Source organism: Eschrichtius robustus, chromosome 6, assembly GCF_028021215.1.
Source record: "Eschrichtius robustus isolate mEscRob2 chromosome 6, mEscRob2.pri, whole genome shotgun sequence".
NCBI classification, from domain to species: Eukaryota; Metazoa; Chordata; class Mammalia; order Artiodactyla; family Eschrichtiidae; genus Eschrichtius; species Eschrichtius robustus.
In genome coordinates this window covers 65923065-65944067 of record NC_090829.1, presented here as the reverse complement: position 1 = coordinate 65944067, position 21003 = coordinate 65923065, and the positions used below count along the sequence as shown (strand labels likewise).

At 40.6% G+C, this 21003-nt stretch overlaps 1 protein-coding gene across 2 annotated transcripts in view; it reads right to left on the bottom strand.

Moving 5' to 3' along the window:
- The window catches only part of ST6GAL1 (ST6 beta-galactoside alpha-2,6-sialyltransferase 1), a 139201-nt gene that overhangs the window by 26856 nt on the left and 91342 nt on the right, over positions 1 to 21003 (bottom strand). Inside the window, exons 4-6 of one of the 2 annotated variants that reach the window (XM_068546425.1) lie at positions 18548 to 18797; positions 17224 to 17359; positions 6370 to 6991 (exon numbers count right to left, since the gene is read on the bottom strand). In XM_068546425.1, the coding sequence (XP_068402526.1) occupies positions 6370 to 6952 (583 nt within the window). In that variant the 5' untranslated portion in view covers positions 6953 to 6991; positions 17224 to 17359; positions 18548 to 18797. The remainder of the gene's footprint in view (positions 1 to 6369; positions 6992 to 17223; positions 17360 to 18547; positions 18798 to 21003) is intronic. The other variant, XM_068546426.1, reaches the window with a different exon arrangement.

The following is a 21003-nucleotide window of genomic DNA, read 5'->3' as shown; positions in this document are numbered from 1 at the left end:
TCCAGCCAAGATCAAACAGACCATCTTTTTAAAGATCTACGCACTCCCCAGCTCTGGTTCTCTGTCCTTCTAGCTGTTTAAGCAGGGTTTGGAAGACTTGGAGAAGATTCTCTGCCTGGCAATGACCAATCTGATGGGGGAGGGAACTGATGACTTCTAAGATCCATCCTAACCCTGAGCCTCTGTGATCCTATGAGAGCTCATCTCAAGCTTATTTGATCCAACAAGCTTCGGTTCACCACTGAAATCTGCACAAGATTTGGAGGTCAGCCCAAACCTCTGTTGTTCTGTTTCTCTCTGTGCGGGTTTATTTTGGGTGGTTCTTCATGCACAAAGGTGGCATCAGGAGAAGAGGGGTAGGAGTGGATTTTGGCTCAATGTAAGAGGATCTAATGGAAAATACCCACAGAATTAAGGGAAGAAAGCCTCCCTCTTTATTTCAATTCTAACGTATATACCAAACCTCAGGAATCTAGACATCTCATTCACAAAAACAACCCTATCCTCAATCCCAGGACAAAATTTTTATCAAAATGGTTTAAAAGTTACCTGAGAGGCTCATAGTCCAAACATTATCAGATAACAGAACAGCACACCGAACTGCAAATCGAGCAGGAAGTTTATCTTTACACAACTCAGATTGCAACAGGTTTTGTCAGAATCAGTCACTGATTTCAAAAGTGACCAGTAGTAACCACACTAGAAATGTTGATTTATCAGAAACTCCACTTGGTCAACTTTCCCATTTCACAGGTGAATAAACCTGAGAGTCCCAGTAGACAAGAATCACAAGCTCAAATGGAGTCATTGAGAGTCGAATAAAAGGACTGTTTACAAAGTTGTAGGTCGAGTTTAACAAGGTAGAGATTGACAAGGAAAGGGACCATACCCCAGGGTTGGCCACAGCAGGGAGCCAATCCCACCCCTACACCTAAGGCAGCAGGAGGAGCAGAGACCCCATCTGAGGAAGCCCACCTGGTGGGAACTGCGAAGGGAATCATTACCCCAGCCTCTCCTCCTCCCCTCTGACTTCCAGGCCTGGAGGGAAAAGGGGAGACACAGGGCCACCTGAAAGGGGCTGAAACTTATAGTCAAGGGAGAGAAGGAGCCTGTGGTTACAGGTTTCTTCTGCGAGGGCGGGGAGGAGGGGGACAGACACCCTGGCCTCACTCTCCTTCTTCTTCTCAGTTTTGTACCAGCGTTACTACTGTCCAGTCCCAAATCAAAGCCAGAGAGCAAGGACACCCAGTTGACACAGTCCAAATTTCTATTTCCCCGGGCACAGAGTCATAGGAAAGCATGGAGAGTGAATTTGGGGGGGCAGATGGAGAACGCCCAGCACAGGAGGCTTGAGATAGGTCCTTGGTGTTGACCATGAGAAAGGAGAATGCTCTTATTCCTTCAATAAATACTGCTTAAGCTCATACTCTTTGCCAGACGCAGTTCTAGGTGCTGGAGACAATGGTTGTGAGCATGAAATCAGGGTCCTTGCCCTTAGAGACCTCGAAATCTACTGCAAGGAGGCAGACAATAGATAAGCACAACAACCCACATTCGAGATAATTACAGATTGTGATTAATACTATGGCACAAAATAATAACCTATAATGGAAAAGAATCTGAAAAAGAATACACACACACACACATATATATATATACACACACGCGTAAAACTGAATCACTTTGCTGTACATCTGAAACATTGTAAATCAACTATACTTCCATAAAAAAATAAAAATTAACAAAAAATACTATGACACGAATAAACTGAGCTGTGTAACAGAGACCCCGAGGGAATCTCCTTTAGATAGAGGGATTGTTCAGGGACTGCGCCTGAGCTGAGACCCACAGGGCATGGGAAGGGCCCAGGAAAGTAAATTCCAGCCAAAGGACACAGCAGTGTCAAGACCCCAAGGAGGGTAAGGACTTGGCTGGGGACAAGTGAGTGAAGGAAAGAAAAAATAAAAAGTGCAATGAAAGAGGTTGGCAGGAAGCAGATCATGCAGGCTGTGGAGGCCAGGTATGAAGTTTGGATTTTATTCTAAGATTTAAAAAAAAATCAATTAAAGAAGAGAACTTTAAAACAGACCACTAAATTTGAGCTCATAAAAAAAAGGGATCAGATCCTTGTTTGCCAAACTGTCCTTTGCTATTGCTATTGAAAACTAAAAGATTTTCAACCTCAAATAGGTCTCCAGGAAATGTCTAGGAAAAATCCACAGCTACTGGGATCTCAGAAAACAAGCCTTGAAGGGGGAAGGCTGTAGAAAACAGGGGCCTCCATTTCTCTGTAACTTAGAATTAGAGAGCAGAGATGCAAATTAGAAAAGGAAGAAATAAATGCGCCACGATATGCACGTGATATAACTGCATGCCTAGAAAATTCAATAGAATCAGCTTGTTAGTAAATTCATAAATACATCAAAATCTACTGTGTCCAGGTATAAGAACTCTAAATAGCTAGAAATTGTGGTGAAAGAAATTTTATCATTATTTGGACCAAACATTTCTTATATTTTCCAGTCAGCTTAATGAATCATATAACCATGTATGGAAGACTACATTCTGATTCTGGTTAGGAAAACTAGATATGATACAGATCAGGTTTGGCAAACTATGGCCCACAGGCCAAATCTGACCTGCCTTGTTTTTGTAAATAAAGTTCTATTGGAACTTAGCCAGGTACATTCATTTATTACTGTCTATGGTTGATTTTGCACTGAAATAGCAGAGTCATTGTCAGAGACACTGTATGTCCTCAAAAGCAAAAATATTTACTATCTGGCCCTTTATAGGAAAAGTTTGCTCACCCCTGATATAAACAGTCGTGCTCTCTGAGCTGCTCAACCCAGTCTTCACTCTGCCCAAGAACTCCATCTGCCCCCAAATATGCCCAAATTCCATCCCCCACCCTTGCCTTCCATCATATGGTACCTGCCTACTTCTCTTCCAGCCCTTCTCACTGGCCCTTCAGAATTTGTATTTATTTATTTATTTATTTATTTATTTATCTATCTTGTCCCTGTTCTTTCCTTGTCCTTCAAATGTAAACTTCTTTTCTAGGTTTTCTCATCAGTCCTCTTTCCTGGACTACCACTATCACCTTGATACAAATGACTCCTAAATCTCATCTCCCACCTTGACACTTTCCTGGAAGAAAATACCCAACTGCATAGATATCTATGAAGGGAAATCCACAAACACTTCGGACTCAGCACATCCAAGATGGAGCCTGTCCTCCTCCAGAAGCATGGTCCCCTGTGATACAATATAGCCTGCTCCCAAGCCAGAGACCCTGGCTCCTGCCTCTCACTCGAGGTCATTTCTAGTTAGGACCAAGGTCTGTCTCTTCTACCTCATGATGCCTCTCATGTCAGACCATTTCATCCCACCTCCACTACCACCGTTCAACAGGCCTGGCGCTTCTCACTTGGATGAGACGATAGTCCCTAACAGCAGAGAGGCTATACAGCAGTCCCTATGGAGAAGGGGACTCAGAGAAATGAGAAATCTCTCCAAAACCCACATGATCCCATCACTCGCTTGCTCAAAAACCTTCTAGGGCTCTTCGTGGCTTAAAGAATGAAATCCAAAGTCCTTAAGACCATCAACATTCTCTAAGAACTTACCCCCGGCTACCTTTCTGACCTCATTGCTCAGCCCTCTTCACCCTGTGGGGCCCTACGTCCCAGGCAAACAGGATTATCTGTGATGCTTAAACGTACTCTGCACATTTTTCCATGCAGCCTTTGCTTCTTGCTTTTGCCTCAGTTCAGAATGCTCTTCTCCTCTCTTCCAGGGGAGCAAGTCAGGAAGAGTATCAAGGGATTATTTTAACCTGAAAAGGGATTCATTCATTGTTATAAAGCTACAATCACCATGAGGCGCAAGAGCAGAGATGAGGCTACGTGTGGGCCCCTTGGAGTCAAACACCCCATTTTCAAGTCCCAGTCTACCGTTAACCAGCTGCGTAAACTCTCTGAGTGTCCACACTTAGCTCCTGAGTAAAATGGGAGCAATAATCGTACCTACCGCGTAGGATTACTGGGAGGATTAAAAGAGCAAGGCTTGTTATGCACACAGCAGGTGCACCATACATGTTACTCCTATTAATTCTAATATTTTTTAAATGTGCTATTGCTTGAAATGAATATTCAAACAAATCTAAGACACTTTACATGTATGCGTATCAAAGACAATTGAAAATGACTGTGCCCAGCATTGGCTGGTTTGTGGGGCTGCCGGAGGCACAACACATTGTTACAGTCCCTCTGGTAAACAATTTTGTAATGGACCAAAAAAAAAAAAAAGAGCCATAAAACATATCTTACTTTGGTCTTCTACCGCCACTCCTGAGGATACTTCCCCTTTGGAGGGCAGCAGTAGTCACTTAAGGTGTCTTCCCCAAAACCTCCTTAGCAGTACTATTTATAAGAGCAAACAGTTTGAAACCATTTGATATGTTCAACAGTTGGGACTAAGCTGGACAAATTCCAGGTGTAGTGGGAAGGCTGGGGCCTGTCGAGCTCAGAGGCCTTTAACAAAGGGCCTTTCCTTCCTCTCTCCTCTTTGTATTCTAAGTTCCTATTTGGTATTGTTGATGAGTCCATGGCCGAATAAAAGAATACATGAATGAATTCCTTAAAATATTTGTTAGACTAAATGCCCAAAGGAAATAACCCTATAAAAGGCAGGACATTTGAAGTGTAGCACGCAATTTTTGTTAGATCTCAGGATCAAAGTCCTTCCATGGAAATACATATTTGAAATTATAACTCCAGTCTATAGAAAAAGGTTATTTTAATTAATGTTTAGTTAAATCCATAAAGCTCCAACGTTTTATGGAGTCCATAAAAATAAAGATTATAGTTCCAATTCATGGGAGTATTAGGCTCTGCCTGAAACTGCAACATGATTCCAGCCAGGCAGACTATAATGACTTGGGAAGAACGAAAGAAATGTAGTTCCATTATGGATGAACAAAAACCAATTACATTTAGTTTCTAGAAAACAAAGTCCAAAAGAAACCAAAAAAGCAAAAGCAGGAGCAGAAGTTGGGGTGGGACTGGTTATCTTGGCAGCTTTTCTTCCAAAGTGCTGCCTATTTGGAGAGTTATGAAATATGACCTCACCACTTCTTTCTGCTCTAGAGAATCCAATTTGCTTCTCCTTTTCTTCTTTTGAGAGCCTGTGCTTGGTTTCAGACCATTTTTCCTGGCAGTCATATAAAGGAAATAAAAAAAGGAGACACATGACCTCACCTGCTCCAGTACCTTCCAGAGCCTGACAGAAGAGCTAGGCTTCCTGTGCTTTGCTTTCTTTAGCCTGATTCATTTCGCAATCATGGAAAACACATTCTCTCAAAATAAGGGAACTAAGGAGCTTTAGGCAAATCCATAGCTCTGTGTTGTACACAGGTTTACAAATCTGGATAAACTTTCTGTCTTTTTTTTGGTTTATTTTTACTGAAGTATAGTTGATTTACAATGTTGTGTTCGTCTCAGGTGTACAGCACAGTGATTCAGTGAATCTTTTTCATATTCTTTTCCCTTAGAGGTTATTATAAAATATTTAGTATAGTTCCCTGTGCTATACAGGAGGTCCTTGTTGGTTATCTGTTTTATATATAATACTGTGTATATGTTAATCCCAAGCTCCTAATTTATCCCTAAATCTTTATTAACTGTGAAGAATTTCAAGAAAAGCAAATTGATATATCCTGACCAGTGATTTTTTTAACCTTTTTTTGGGGTCACAACTGAAAGCTATGGACTCTCTCTTTGGAAAAATGCAGACTGATTTACACTTATACACACATGTTATACACTCTTAATCAGCACATATTTTTGCACATGATTTTAGGGATTCATGGACCTCCTGAAGTTGGTCCAGAGTCCCCAATTAATTCTTTTCAAAGAGAAAAACTAAAAATTACCCAGGTAGTTGAGGCCAAAAGAGACAATTAGTCGCTAATTAATCAGTAAATTACAGAATTTCAGGACCTGAAGGAAAAGTAGAGATCTATGCTTTAAATATTTTTAAATGTCAATGTAGTGTTTTGCTTATTGGTAGCAGTGGAACTTTCTTTTCAAACAAAATCTTCTGTAGAACACCAATATTTAAGACAGATCAAAATAAAGCCATTCCAGTTGATAAAGGTGCTGGAAGACTGGATCCCCACCCTCTCCACTGCCCCCGTGCCACCTCTGACTCATGAAGGACAGTTGAGAAACACTGATCTGGGCCCGCTCCGCCAGTGCATGGAGCCATACTGGGACTCCTAGCCTCCAGTACTGTCCACATGCCCAGATGCTCCAAATGAGTGAGCACTGGCTGCTCAGACAACAGTCTTAACAGCCCAGAACCCACCTATTTCTTGACCCAGTTGGGAGGACTTCAGAGATCCCGCTGATGAGACGACAGCACACCTGCCCCACGGCCCAGCCTTGGTCCTAATGTTCTCCTGAGGCAGGTAACCCTCCCATTCAGAGGTGTTGAAGGGAAAATCTGTGGCCTCTACCATTGAAACGTTCACGTGGTCCCGAAGGCGGCAAAGCAGGGCCTCTGCACCACACTTAACACCAGGCCCTGGCCCCTTGTAGGATACTTTGTACTTGTTCATGCTCAGATAATTCTTCCAGATCTTCTGCAGCCTGGGGGTAAGGTTTTTGGTGGAGCTGTCCTTGTTCCACACCTGGAAGGTAGCCTCCGGCTTGGCCTTGGGACCACTGAGGGCCCGGCTGCCGCTCTGGGGGCTGTGGGTGCCACTTGAAGACACAGATTGGGAACCAGACCTCAACACCTGGAATTCCTTGGTTTGCAGTTTAAGGGACTCATAGTAACTCCCTTTCTTCTTTTCCTTCCATACACAGATGATTGCAAACAGGAGAAAGACCAGCACACAGCAGCTGAATTTTTTCTTCAAGTTAGTGTGAATCATAATGAAAGACATGTTCAAGGAAGCCACGCTGTCCTGAGCAGGAAAACAGGCCTAAAAAAATAAGTGAGACAAGGCAGAAAATGATGTAAAGAATATCTAAAAGTAATGACGGGCTGAGCAATGGCTTTAGAGTGACAAGAATTGAATTCCAGCCCAGGTCTATCTCCCACCAGGTCTGCAACCTTCAGCAAGTCTTAAAAAAAAAAAAAAAAATCACCCTCAGTTTGGGCTTGAAATGTAGAAAGTAGTGCTCAGACACTCCTGTCTTCCTCTCCGAGCCGTGAGCACATTATGGACTCGCCCACCACTCCTTTGTACTCGCTGAATCTTAGTTTCCTGTTGTCTTGGTCTAGCTTCCCGACTGCTCTCTGAGCTTCTTGAGGTCAGGACTCACATTTTACACATTCGGTTTGTAGGGCCTTACACTATTTGTTCAAGGAAGGCACACATGCTTGAAAAACTAAAAGAAAAAGGCAGAGCAGGCTGAGGGCTCTACATCACAAGAAGCCAAACTCCCTGAAAAGGCCCAGCCTCCTTTTAAAATTGCCAGAAAGAGACCTCTTGCCATAGACAGTGTCATAGGTTTGTGATGCATCTCTCTAAGGCAGGGGTCCCCAACCCCCGGGCCGAGGACCGCTACTAGGAACCGGCCACACAGCAGGAGGTGAGTGGCGGGCAAGCGAGCGAAACTTCATCTCCCCATCGCTCCCCGTGGCTCGCATTACCGCCTGAACCAAACATCCCCCAACACCCCGCCCTCCCCCTCCCATCCATGGAAAAATTGTCTTCCACGAAACCGGTCCCTGGTGCCAAAAAGGTCAGGGACCACTGCTCTAAGGGCTCTGGTGCTAGACTCCTGCATGAGAAGAAAGCCAAGGGTCAGCATCACAATATAACATTCAGGTTTATGGAGTTCTGCATGAGTACTAGAAAGTGGCAGAAAACTGACTCACCTCACGGTGGAAGAGGGGAACTCCTGGTAAAATAGCAGATAAGTGACCAATTAAGGAAATGAAAACAAAAATGCATTAAGCACACAAGAGGTTATTTCATTCAATTTCATCATAAACCGGGGGCACTGTGATGTACAACTTCAGTTCGCACTGTGTTTATAATAATCTAATATGAAGGGCATCTCCTGAGCTGTGCAGAAAGGCCCTGACCATTACCACCCATGAAGGTGCTATAATCTCGATTTTTATAGATAAGTCACCTGAGGCTCTGAGAAATTAAGAGAAATGCCTAGGATCATAGAGCTGAGTGAATGGTAGAATTGAGATTCAAATCCAAGTGCACTTGATTCCCTAAATCCATGACCCTTTCACTGTATCATGTACAGAACTGCTGGAAGTTCTGGAAAATTTCACTAAGCAAATAGAGCCTGAATAGGCCCCTTTATATCTGGGTAAAGACCTACTTAGTTTTCCCAGAATTTATTGTGAAACTGAATGGAAAATGGAAGTACTCTGAACTCAAACAATGTCTGTATCTTCTGGAAAACATTAAATTCTTCCCAAGTATCTAGGTTTATTTACCGTAATGAGTCTAAGCAATCACCCCCAGGGTTTTGCTAACTGATTAGGAATCTATACAACAGCAATTAATACAACATTGTAAATCAACTATACTTCAATTAAAAAAAAATTCAGGAAAAAGAAAGAATCTATAGTCCATTTCAATGAAGCCTGCTCCTAAGCATATCAAGGATAAGGTGGTAGGAGTACTGAACTGGGTATCACAAAACCTGGCTTCTTGTCCCCATTCTTGGTGACCCTAGGCAAGCCTCTTAACCTCTCCGTACCTAAGTTTCTGTGTAGTAACCATCTCTGCCCTGTCTCATTCGCTGAGTGCTGGGAAGACCAAACGAGAATGGTGTTCATGGGCTGTGAACTAGGTAAATGTAAAGGCACAGAAGGTTAGAGCAGCCCCTAGGCATGAGGGCCACGTTGAGGCAATGTGGGACAGCAAACGATGGCGGAGTGGAGCACTGGCCATGGCTCATCAACCTGAACATCAGGTCTTTCATCAAGTATAACTAAAGTATAATTATAATTGAAGTATAGTTCAGTTATAATATTAGTTACAGGTGTGAAACATAGTGATTCAATATTTTTATAGATTATGTACCACCATTACAATATTATTGACTATAATCTCTGTGCAGTACATTACATTCCTGTGACTTATTTATTTTATAACTGGTAATTTGTACCTCAAATATCCTTTACCTATTTCTCCCATCCCCCCCATCGCCCTTCCCTCTGGCAACCACTAGACTGTTCTCTGTATCTGTGAGTCTGTTTCTGTTTTGTTTGGTTGGTTTTTTAGATTCCACATATACGTGAAAACATACAGTATTTGTCTTTCTCTGTCTGACTTATTTCACTTAGCGTAATATCCCTTAGGCCCATCCATATCTGAAAATGCAAGATTTCATTCTTTTTATGGCTGAGTAATATTCATTGTGTGTATATATGTATGTATATATCACATATTCTTTATCCATTCACTCAGGATGCTTCCATATCTTGGCAATTGCAAATTATAAATAATTCTGCAGTGAACATTGGAGTGCATAAATCTTTTGAATTAGTGTTTTTGTCTTCTAGGATAAATACCCAGGAGTGGAATTGCTGGACTGTATGGTGGCCCTATTTTTAATTTTTTAAGAAAACTCCATACTGTTTTCTGTAGTGGATGCACAAATTTACATCCCCACCAATAGTGTACAAGGGTTTCCTTTTTCCACATCCTTGCCAACACTTATTTCTTGTCCTTTTGATGATAGCCATTCTGACAGGTGTGAGGTGCTATCTCACTGTGGTTTTGATTTGCATTTCCCTCATGTTTAGTGATAGTGAGCACTTGTCTTCTTTGTCTGAGATTAACTGACCATATGTGCGTGGGTTTATTTCAGTCTCTCAATTCTGTTCCATTGATCTATGTGTCTGATTTTTTTTTTTTTTTGCCAGTACCATACTGTTTTGATTACTGCAGCTTTGTAGTATAGTTTGAAGTCAGGGAGCCTACCACCTCCAGCTATGTTCTTTCTCAAAATTATTTTGGCTATTTGGGTTCTTTTGTGGTTCAATACAAATTTTAGGATTACTTGTCCTAGATATGTGAAAAATGTCATGGGTATTCTGATAAGGATTACATTGAATCTGTAGATTGCTTTGGGTAGCATGGACATTTTAACAATATTAATTCTTCTGATCCATGAGCAAGCACAATATATCTTTCCATTTGTTTGTGCTGTCTTCAATTTCTTTTATCAATGTCATAGTTTTCAGAGTATAGGTCTTCACCCTCTTAGTTAAATTTATTCCTAGGTATTTTATTCTTGTGATATGATTGTAAGTGGGATTCTTTTCTTGATTTCTCTTTCTGATAATTTATTATTAGTGTATAGAAATGCAAGAAATTTCTGTATATTAATTTTGTAGCCTGCAACTTTACTGAACTCATTGATTAGTTCTAAGTTTTTTGGTGGCATCTTTAGGGTTTCCTATACATAAAATCATGTCACCTGCCAATAGTGATAGTTTTACTTCTTCCCCTCCAATTTAGATTCCTTTTATTTCTTTTCCTTTTCTGATTGCAGTGGCTAAGACTTCCAGTACTATGCTGAATACAAGAGATGAGAGTGGGGATCACAGAGGAAATGCTTTCAGCTTTTCACTGTTGAGTATGATATTAGCTGTGGGTTTGTCATAAATGGCCTTTATCATAATAATAATTATTATTATAAATGGTATGCTCCCTCTATACCCACTTTGTTGAGAGTTTTTATCATGAATGGATGTTAAGTTTTGTCAAATGCTTTTTCTGCATCTATTGAGATAATCATGTGATTTTTAGCCTTCATTTTGTTCATGTGGTGTATCACATTGATTTGTGGATATTGAACCATACTTGAATCCCTGGAATAAATCTCACTAGATCATGATGTATGATTCTTCTAATGTATTGTTAAATTTGGCTTCTGATATTTTGAAGAAGACTTTTGCATCTATGCATCAGGGATATTGGCCTGTATTTTTCTTTTTTTGTAGTGTCTTTTTTGGTTCGTGTATCAGGGTAAAGTTGGCCTCATAGAAGGAATTTGGAAGTGTTCCCTCCTCTTCTATTTTTTTTTTTTTTTTTTTTGCATAGTTTGAGAAGGATAGGTATTAACTCTTCTTTAAATGTTTGGTAATTCCCCTGTGAAGCTGTCTGGTCCTGAACTTCTGTTTGTTGGGTTTTTTGGGGTTTGTTTTGTTTGTTTGATTGATTTCTGATTCAATTTCATTGCTAGAAATTGAACTGTTCAGATTTTCTATTTCTTCGTGATTCAGTCTTGGAATACTATATGTTTCTAGGAATTTATACATCTCCTATAGGTTGTCCAATTTGTTGGTATATAATTGTTCAAAGTATTCTGATTGTTTGTATTTGTGATATTGGTTGTAACTTGTCTATCATTTCTGATTTTATTCAATTGGGCCCTCTCTCTTTTTTCTTAATAACCTAGCTTAAGTTTTGTCAATTATATTTATCTTTTCAAAGGACCAGCTCTTAGTTTCATTGATCATTTCTATGATTTTTGAGTCTCTATTTCATTTACTTTTCCTCTGATCTTTATTATTTCCTTCCTTCTACTAACTTTGAGCTTTGTTTGTTCTTCTTTTTGTAATTCCTCCGGGTGTAAAGTTAGGTTGCTTACTTGAGATGTTTCTTATTTCTTGAGTTATGCCTGTATCACTATAAACTTCCCTCTTAGAACTCCTTTTGCTGCATCCCATAGATTTTGGATTATTATGTTTCTATTGACACTCATCTCAAGGTACCTTTTTATTTCTTCTTTGATTTCTTCATTGACCCATCGGTTTTTAGTAGCATGTTGTTCAGTCTTTACATATTTGTGTTTTTCCAGTCTTCTTGCTGCAATTGATTTTCAGTTTCATACCACTGTTTGAAAAGATGTTTGATATGATTTCAGTCTTCTTAAATTCATTGAAATTTGTTCTGTGGACTAGCATGTAATCTATCCTGGAGAATGTTCCATGTGCACTTTAAAAGAATGTGTATTCTGCTGTTTTGGGATGGAATGTTCTATTGATATCTATTAAGCCCGTTTGGTCTAATGTGTTTTAAGGCCAATGTTTCTTTATTGATTCTCTATCTGGATAATCTATCCATTGATGTAAGTGGGGTATTAAAGCCCCCTACTATTATTGTGTTACTGTCAATTTCTCCCTTTATGCTTATTGATATTTGCTTTAAAAATTTAGGTGTTCTTATCTTTACAAATGTTATGTCCTCTTCTTAGACTGACCCCTTTATCATTATGTAATGCCTTTCTTTGTCTTCTGTTATAACTTTTGTTTTAAAGTCTATTTTGTCTGATATGAGTATTGCTACCCCAGATTTCTTTCCATTTCCTTTTGCATGGAATATTGTTTTCCATCCTTTCATTTTCGGTGTGTGTGTCTTTAGTTCTGAAGTGAGTCTCTTGTAGGCAGCATATATAGGGCTTTTTTAAAAAATCCATTTGGCTTCCCTATGTCTTTTGATTGAGGTATTTAGTCCATTTACACTTAAAGTGATTATTGATAGGTGTGTACTTATTTCCATTGTTACTGTTCCATTGTTATTGTTCCAAGTTGTTTTTGTAGTTCTTGTCTGTTCTTTTCTTCTTCTTTTAGTCTCTTCTCTTGTGGTTTGATGCTTTTCTTTGGTGCTGTTTCTTTTTTTTCTCTCTCTTTTTTTTTTCATGTGTGTGTGTGGTGTGTGTGTGTGTGTATCTATTGTAAGTTTTGTTTTATGGTTACCATGAAGTTCACATATATTTATATACAGATAGATACATAGATATAGATTTGTTTTAATCTGGTAGTCGTTTAATTTTCAATATATTCTAAAAGCTCTATGTTTTTTATGGTCCAATATTTCATATTTTTGACATCATATTTTACATCTTTTGTGTATCCCTTAACTATTATTGCAGTTACAGTTGATTTTACAAATTTTGTCTTTTAACTTTTATACTAGATTTTCAAGTAGTTGATCCATTGCCTTTTCCATATATTGCCTTTACCAGTGAGATTTTCTTCCTTCATATATTTTTTTATTTCTTGCTATAACCTTACTTTTTCACTTAAAGAAGGTGTTCACTTAACATACCTTGTAAGGCCAGTTTAGTGGTGATGACCCCTTTTAGATTTTTGTTTGTCTGGGAAACTCTTTATCTCTTCTCCAATTCTGAATGACAACCTTGCTGGGTAGAGTATCTTTGGTTGTAGGGTTTTTTCTTTCAGCACTTTACATATATCATGCCACTCCCTTCTAGCCTGCAAAGTTTCTGCTGAAAAATCAGTTGATAGCATTAAGGGGGTTCCCTTGTATGTTACTCTTTGTTTTCCTCTTGCTGCCTTCAAAATTCTCTCTTTGTCTTTAATTTTTCCCTTTTAATTATGACCTCTTGATATGTAACCTATAATGGAATAAAATCTGAAAAAAATTGACTAAATCACTTTGCTATACACTTGATTTACAATATTGTATTAGCTTCAACTGTATTTCAATTAAAAATTTAAAAAAGTAATAAATCTCTATTGCAGTGTGAAAAAAATATATGTTGTGATATGGATCTTTTTGGGTTCATTTTGTTTGGGACTCTATGCTTCCTGGACCTGGATATCTGTTTCTTTCCCCAGGTCAGTAAAGTTTTCAGCCATTATTTCATCAAATATGGTTTTTTTTCTACCCCTTTTTCCCTCTCTTATCCTTCTGGGACCCCTATAATGCAAATGTTAGTATGCTTGATGTTGTCCCGGAGCTACAGTAAACAATTCTCAATTTTTTAAATTCTTTTTTCTTTTTGATGCTCTGATTGGGTGATTTCCACTCTTCTGTCTTCCAGGTCACTTACGTGTTCTGTATCACCTAATCTGCTGCTGATTCCCTCTAGTGTATTTTTTTCATTTCAGTTATTGTATTCTTCATCTGTGACTGGTTATTTTTTATATTTTCTAATTCTTTGTTGAAGTTCTCATATTCCTCTATTCTTCTCCTGAGTTTGGTGAGCATATTTATGACCCTTGCTTTGAACTCTGTATGGTGTATGAGGTAAATTGCAATTACTTATGTCAGTTTCATTGTTTTGTTTTGTTTTCCTGGGGTTTTATTTTGTTTTTCATTTGGAACATATTACTCTGTCCCCAGGATGCACCAGCGGCCGCCATCTTGGGAAGTGCTGGAACTGCAGGGGCTAGAGTTACAGCCTGGTGTGGGCCAGGACTTCTCCCAGGGTGCACCAGGGGCTGCTACCTTGGCAAATGGGGGACAGTTGGAGGAGCCACGTACAGGCTGAAGGGTAGGCTGGGGTGTGCTGGTGTGGTCTTGGCTGGCTGGCTAGAATGTCAAGTGCATTTCAATCCACTGCCTCTGCACTGGGACTGGGAGCAAGTAAGTTTGTGCACAAGCTCTTTAAGAGCATAGTCTCGGGCTTCCCTGGTGGCGCAGTGGTTGAGAGTCTGCCTGCCTGTGCAGGGGACGCAGGTTCGAGCCCTGGTCTGGGAAGATCCCACATGCCGCGGAGCAACTAGACCCGTGAGCCACAACTACTGAGCCTGCACATCTGGAGCCTGTGCCCCGCAACAAGAGAGGCCGCAACAGTGAAAGACCCGCGCAATGCAATGAAGAGTGGCCCCTCCTCGCCGCAACTAGAGAAAGCCCTTGCACAGAAACGAAGACCCAACACAGCCAAAAATTAATTAATTAATTAATTTTAAAAAAAAGAAACTATGAAATCAGGTCTTTCATTAAAAAAAAAAAAAAAAAAAAAAATGAGCATAGTCTCAGTTTCCTATAGCCCTCCAGCTCGCCCAGTCATAAGTTTGAAAACCTGTTAAGGGGGCTTATCTTCCTGATGCTGGTCCCCAGGGCTGGGGCCCCCAATGTGGGGCTTGAACCCTTTGCTCTTAGGAAGGACCTCCAAGTTTGTGATATCCTCTTCCTCTGTGGGTCACTTGCCAGAGGTGTGGGTCCTGACTGGATCGTGTCTCTACCCCCTCCTACCCACCTTGATGTGTTTTTTCTTTATATCCTTAATTGTATAAGAGCTATTCTGCTAGTCTTCAGGTCATTCTCAGAGAAAGCTGTTCTATATGTAGTTGTAGTTTTGCTGTGTCTGTGGGAGGAGGTGAGCTCAGGGTCCTCCTACTCCACCATCTTGATCCCACCTCACTGAGACTCTAATTTAAGCACCAAACAGTGCTTCCTACCACCACAGACCTCAGGAACCAGTGACTCTAGGGAGGATGGGTGCTTACCTTGGGCCGCCAAAGTTTTGGAAGTGATGAAATGTACACAGAGGGAGAATTCAAACATGAGATCGTGAAATGGGGGAGGCGCTTGTTGCATCATCAGAAAACTAAGCAATTCAATTTCCCCAGACACCCAACACAGCTAATCATAGGACACTAAGACAGCTGAGGAAAAACTAGAAAAGAAGGGAAAGTAGCATTTGAGAAGCACCTACTATATGGTAGGCACTTTACCTGCTTTATCTCATTTAATTTTTACTATACCACTATGGGATAGGTATTAACAACCCCTCTTGAGAAAATGAGGAAACAGGCTTAGCAAGGATACAGGGCTTCTCTGAAGTCAATAGCTAATCAGTGCTAGAACCAGGATTCCAACCCAGGTCTATCTGACTAAAAGTCCATGGTCGTTGGACTAAAGAACAGGCATTGTGAAAAAGCACAGTGAATAGTCAGTGTTGACCAACTAGGACTCAGAAATCAGGATCTCTAGTGACACAACTGCTGGAAAGTCACAGAATAAACACCCTCACTATCAGCACTGACACTACTCATGTGTACTGTTTTACCAGTCAGGCAACCCTTTCACAGCAATTAGGTTTATGAGACCCAGTATAACCCTGTGAGATGAGCAGAGCAAATTTTATTAGTTCCATTTACAACTGAAGAAACTACGGTTTTGTAAATATAAATAATTTTCAAAGTTGCATGAGTGATTTGGAAATGATGGAGTTGGGACTTAACTTTTATGTGTATGAGTGAAATAAGACAGGAGTTAAGGAGGTGGAGCCTAAGGGTTTGTGTTCGACTGCCTGCCAGCACCTACTCTCCAAGGTTGAGTTTCCCAGGAAAGAAGAATTCCCCAAACCTTCAACCATAACACAGTCTTACAACTTTAAGAAAGCCTCAGCCTTCAAGGCCAGTGCTCTGTCGTGAGTGCCTCAGGGCACTCATGTGAAACCTCATGTCAGGGCTCCCAATTCTCTTGACCACCACCCTCTGTTGAGGTTCCAAGTCTACCAGCTGGCTGGAGCTTCTGATCATAGGCACTTAGAGCTTCACTCTCATCTCTCAAGCTGCTCTAGAGAGACAGGACTTGAAGAAGTTTCATCTAAGAAGCCCAAACTGAAGGAAAGGAGTAGTAAATATTTCTCCCCAGATTCTTTGGGAAATCAGTCCAAGTTTTTAATTTCCCAGTCACATCCCAGATTGCCTTCTTAAGCCTCTAGGGCTCTGCACTGCTGTAATCTCTCCCCTTGTCCATTTGCCTGGCAACCAGACAGCATTACCTTTCTGCTTCTGGCCTCCTGTGGAGCCCACCTCCCCTTCTTGTTCTCCCAGCGAGAACAGCAGCACTGTTCTTGCTCCCTGCTGCTTGCCTCTCGTGTTTAGTAATGCTTGCTTTTCATGCTGACCCCCTGCTAGAGGGAAACTCCTCCTGGCTCATTTCTGACACTCCAGTGCCCGGCACCATGCCTGGAACACAGTGGGTATTCAATAAAGGGTTCTTGAATTGATGGGCCCGTATCAACGAACACTTACGAGCCCACCAGGCGTCTAGAAGAATAAGTAACAACTCGCATTATCACCTACAGAGAACAAGCCAACACTGAACCGACAGAAAGAAAAGTCCCAGCCAAAGTAGGGCTCCCGCCCTAGGCTACTCATCACTGGATGCCCAGTAGCAAATGCAGGGCTTGGCCATAGTAGGTGCTTTAAAAAGGTAGACTGAATTACAGAATAACTTTAAATCTTATATTTATAGTTTATAGAAATAGGCAAAATAGGCAAATCACTTATCTCCACACCTCATTGACTAAGGACTAAAAAAAAAAAAGAAGAAGAAAACAGCAAAGCTGTAGCCAGACCTTCAGCCCCTCTGTGGCTCTCACCAGCGCACTCTGCCTGCCGATCCCGAATAGAAAATGGACCCCAGTGCTGCCTCCATATCCCACGCCTCCAGGTGTTCCTTACCTGCTTCTGGCTAATCCCCCTGGGGCTGCAGGCCCTCCAGGTCCTCAGGAACCAGCACTATTCCCCATGGGAGAAATGTTTGCTTTATTGGGTCTGGAGGCCAAGGCTCATTTTTCTCAGGATGATGAAAAAGCATCTACAAAGGAGAAAAAAAAAAAAAAAAAAAGATGAGTTAAGTGCCGTTTTCCAGCAGGGGCAGAGTTAAAGATTAACAAGACAGACAGGGACGTCTGCTAGACTCCAGTGCGGGCCCTGGAAGCCCCAAGGGCTCAGAAAAAGAGAGACAAAAGCCAATTACAGGTGCAGTGCTCTGGGTCCATAAACAGCACAGAGAGCCTAGAAATAGTCCGATACTAGATAAGAACATGAGCAAGCACCACAGACCAATCTGGGAAGAAAGGATTGTTTAGTCACTGGTTTGGGCATACATAAACAGCAATTTGGGGAAGAGAGGATTCAGTTCATCCCCAAATGAACTCTAAACAAACTTTAAAAAAATTATTTTCAAAGAATATTTAATGATACATGAAAGTTCTATCAGTATAATGTTAACTGAAATTCAGAAAAAATACATTTTTTAGAATTCACGTGTGAGAAAGAGAAAGGACAAAAAAAAAAAAAAATACACCCTGGATGGTAGAATAAGGAGTAATGAGAGTTTTCATTTTTTATACTTTTTTTGTATATTCCAAAATTTCTAAAGTGTACACGTGTTACTCTTAGAGTTGGAAAAAAATTATTAAAATATAATTTTTAAAAGCTAAAACTAGAACTCTATATTTGTTAGCTCTCTTCTTTCTGATGGAATGTAGAAAAATAACAAAGGAAAAGTTTAATAGTCAGTTGCATGAAAATTCCAACTTGTATACAATAAAATTACTGTAGTAAAAAGGAAGATAAACTCAAGGTGTGCAAAGGGTTCAAACAGTAAAAGCCTCTAGAAATGAACAGGCAATCAACACGAACAGACAAATCACAAAACAGAAAATACAATTAATGGGCATATGAAATTATGACTACTGTTGAGAGAAACTCAAAAGAGGCAACTGAACATTAAGATACTAGTTTGTAAAATTAACATTAACCAGCAGTTTTCAAAATGATTAGTACTCATTGCCAGGTAGATTGTAATAAAGTTGGTATATTTCAAGAGAGCAGTAGAAATTAATTTAACTTTTTTAGAAAGTAATCATGCCATAGAATTAATTAAGAGCTCATGACTATGAACCAAGTTATTGTACTTCCAGGAAAAAACTGAATAAATAATTCAAAGGGAGAAAAGGTTATATATTTCAGTTTCCTCATATGTAAAATAATTCCTTACCTTACACGGCTGTGGTGAGAAATGGAAGAAGATTCATGAAGTAAAGAATGAGTTTTATAAAGCAATATGCATGTGCAAAAAGAAAAATAGCTTTCAGTTTCAAAATGATTTATAATGGTGAAAAATCTACGGTTAAGGGACTTCCCTGGCAATGCCGTGGTCAGACAGAACTTTGCCTTCCAATGCAGGGGGGTGCAGGTTCAATCCCTGGTCAGGAAGCTGAGATCCCGCATGCCTCATGGCCAAAACACTAAAACATAAAACAGAAGTAATATTATAACCAATTCAATATCCCCAACAGTTTTGCCTAAATTACTCAACATAAAGAAAGTCAAACTGAAAGATGAGAATTTATCTCTTCTCAGTTTGCTCAACACCTGTTTTCAGGTCTCAACCATGTACATTTTTTCTAGATATCTGGACATGCATAACTTTTAGTCACAATGTGACTAAATATGTACAGGTAACATTCTGTGTTTCACTTTTTTGTTATAATATTTTAAGCATTTTATTTCATGTCACTACTTAAATTCACACACCATTGTGTATATATTCTATCTGGTGGATGTAGCATATTATTTCCCTACTGCTGGAAGCTTAAGTATTAACCTTTTCTCCCTTTGAATTATTTATTCAGTTTTATTTCCTGGAAGTACAATAACTTGGTTCATAGTCATGAGCTCTTGATTCTATGGCATGATTACTTTCTTAAAAAGTTAAATTAATTTCTACTGGCTCCCTAGCAGCTTCCTGGTAGAGTCCAAAAAAAAAAAAAAAAAAGTCTCTGAAAGCTATCCCTCTTTTCATGTCATGTAACTTTCCTTTGAGGCAGGGGGGTTTGTGATTATGCAAGCAGGATTACTATTTGTCTCCTCCTACCAAAAATGTAAACTCTGTAAGTGTTGGCCTTTCTTCACTACTACCCTCAGTGGCTCGATGCATGTCTGGCATATGGCAGGTACTCAATAGCTATTGGTTGAATGAATGAATGAGGGAAGTGTTGCCAGCCCTTACGAGGTCTATGCTTATCTCAGGCACCATCGATGGACAGCGTTCTTTCTCAGCAGCCTCACTGAGAACACTTTGGGCAGCCGTCGGCACTTTGGATGCCGCCTCTTGCCTGTATATGCTGTTTCACTGCCATTCCCTCAATGCATGAGCTGCTGGGGCATGAGACTTTTATTAGGGTTCAGTGCACAGACATCAGAGGAGTGCAGCAAACCCGTATCTTCCTCCCACACATCACATCTGCTCGGAACAACTTGCCCTCTAAGGAGATTAAAAATCACTCCCCACCGTTGATTTCCAAAAATCAACCAATTGAAACAAGTGGTATAACTGTTGATCTACATCTGTTGTAGATGATGAGGGCCTTCCAAAAATAGTCACTGCTGCTCATGAGATAGTAGCAGGGGTGATCTTCAACCAGCTACACAAGTGGTAACAGAATCCTCAACTCTCTGGGGGAGAAACTTTAGCACTCACGACAATAACAGCTACCAGGTATTTAATACTAGCTATGTTCAAAGCACTGACTATAGCTTAGGGGTTAAGAGTAAGAACTCTGGAATTAGACTGAGCTGGGCAAGAGTCCAAACTCTGCCTTTCCCCAGTTACATGACCTTGGACAAGCTACTCAATCCCCTAGGACTCAACTTCTTTAACTGTAAAATGGGAATAATAATAACAGAGCCCATCTCATGGGATTATTTAAATAATCAAGTTAGATAATACACCCAAAGGGATTGCAATAGGAACTGTGACAAAAATTATCCACGTCACTTCATTTACCCCTCGCCATCCCCTACTGTGTGGATACCACTACTATCCCCATTTTTACAAATGGGAGACTGAGACAGGTGTGATGAGTAATTTGCCCAGAGTAACTCACTCATGACACTCCAAATGTCCCATGCTCTTTCATGCCTTTGTAACCCTGCACATAGAGTCCCTTCTGCTTGAAATGTCCTTTCCTGCCCTGTTCACATGGGGCCATGACCACTCAGCCTCCTATACCAGTTCAAGTGCCCCTGGACTCTGAAGCCTTTCTTGACCCCCACGGAGATCGTCACAGCTCTGCTGTGCCTGTGCTGGCTCTCATCAGACCACATGACACTTACTCGTTTGCAGGTCTGTCCCAGCCTTTAAGATTTATCTCTGGTCCCCTGCATCCAGCCAGGCTCTGCGCCATAACTGGGAAGTGCTCAGTCATGTTTGAACGAAAGAATGAGGCTAGCTCGGACACCACTCCTTCCCGTCCCCATGTCCTTCAGTTGTCAGCATCACCCCCACCACCTACCCACCCATCACCTTCAATTGCCGGAGTCCCCTTTACAGCACTGCCGTGGCAGGTATTCATTCCGTCTGGTGAGTACACTGAGTGACAGGAAATTCACCACCTCCCCAGGTTGCACATGGCTATGTGAGCAGCTCTGCCTCTTAGAAAGGTCTTAAAA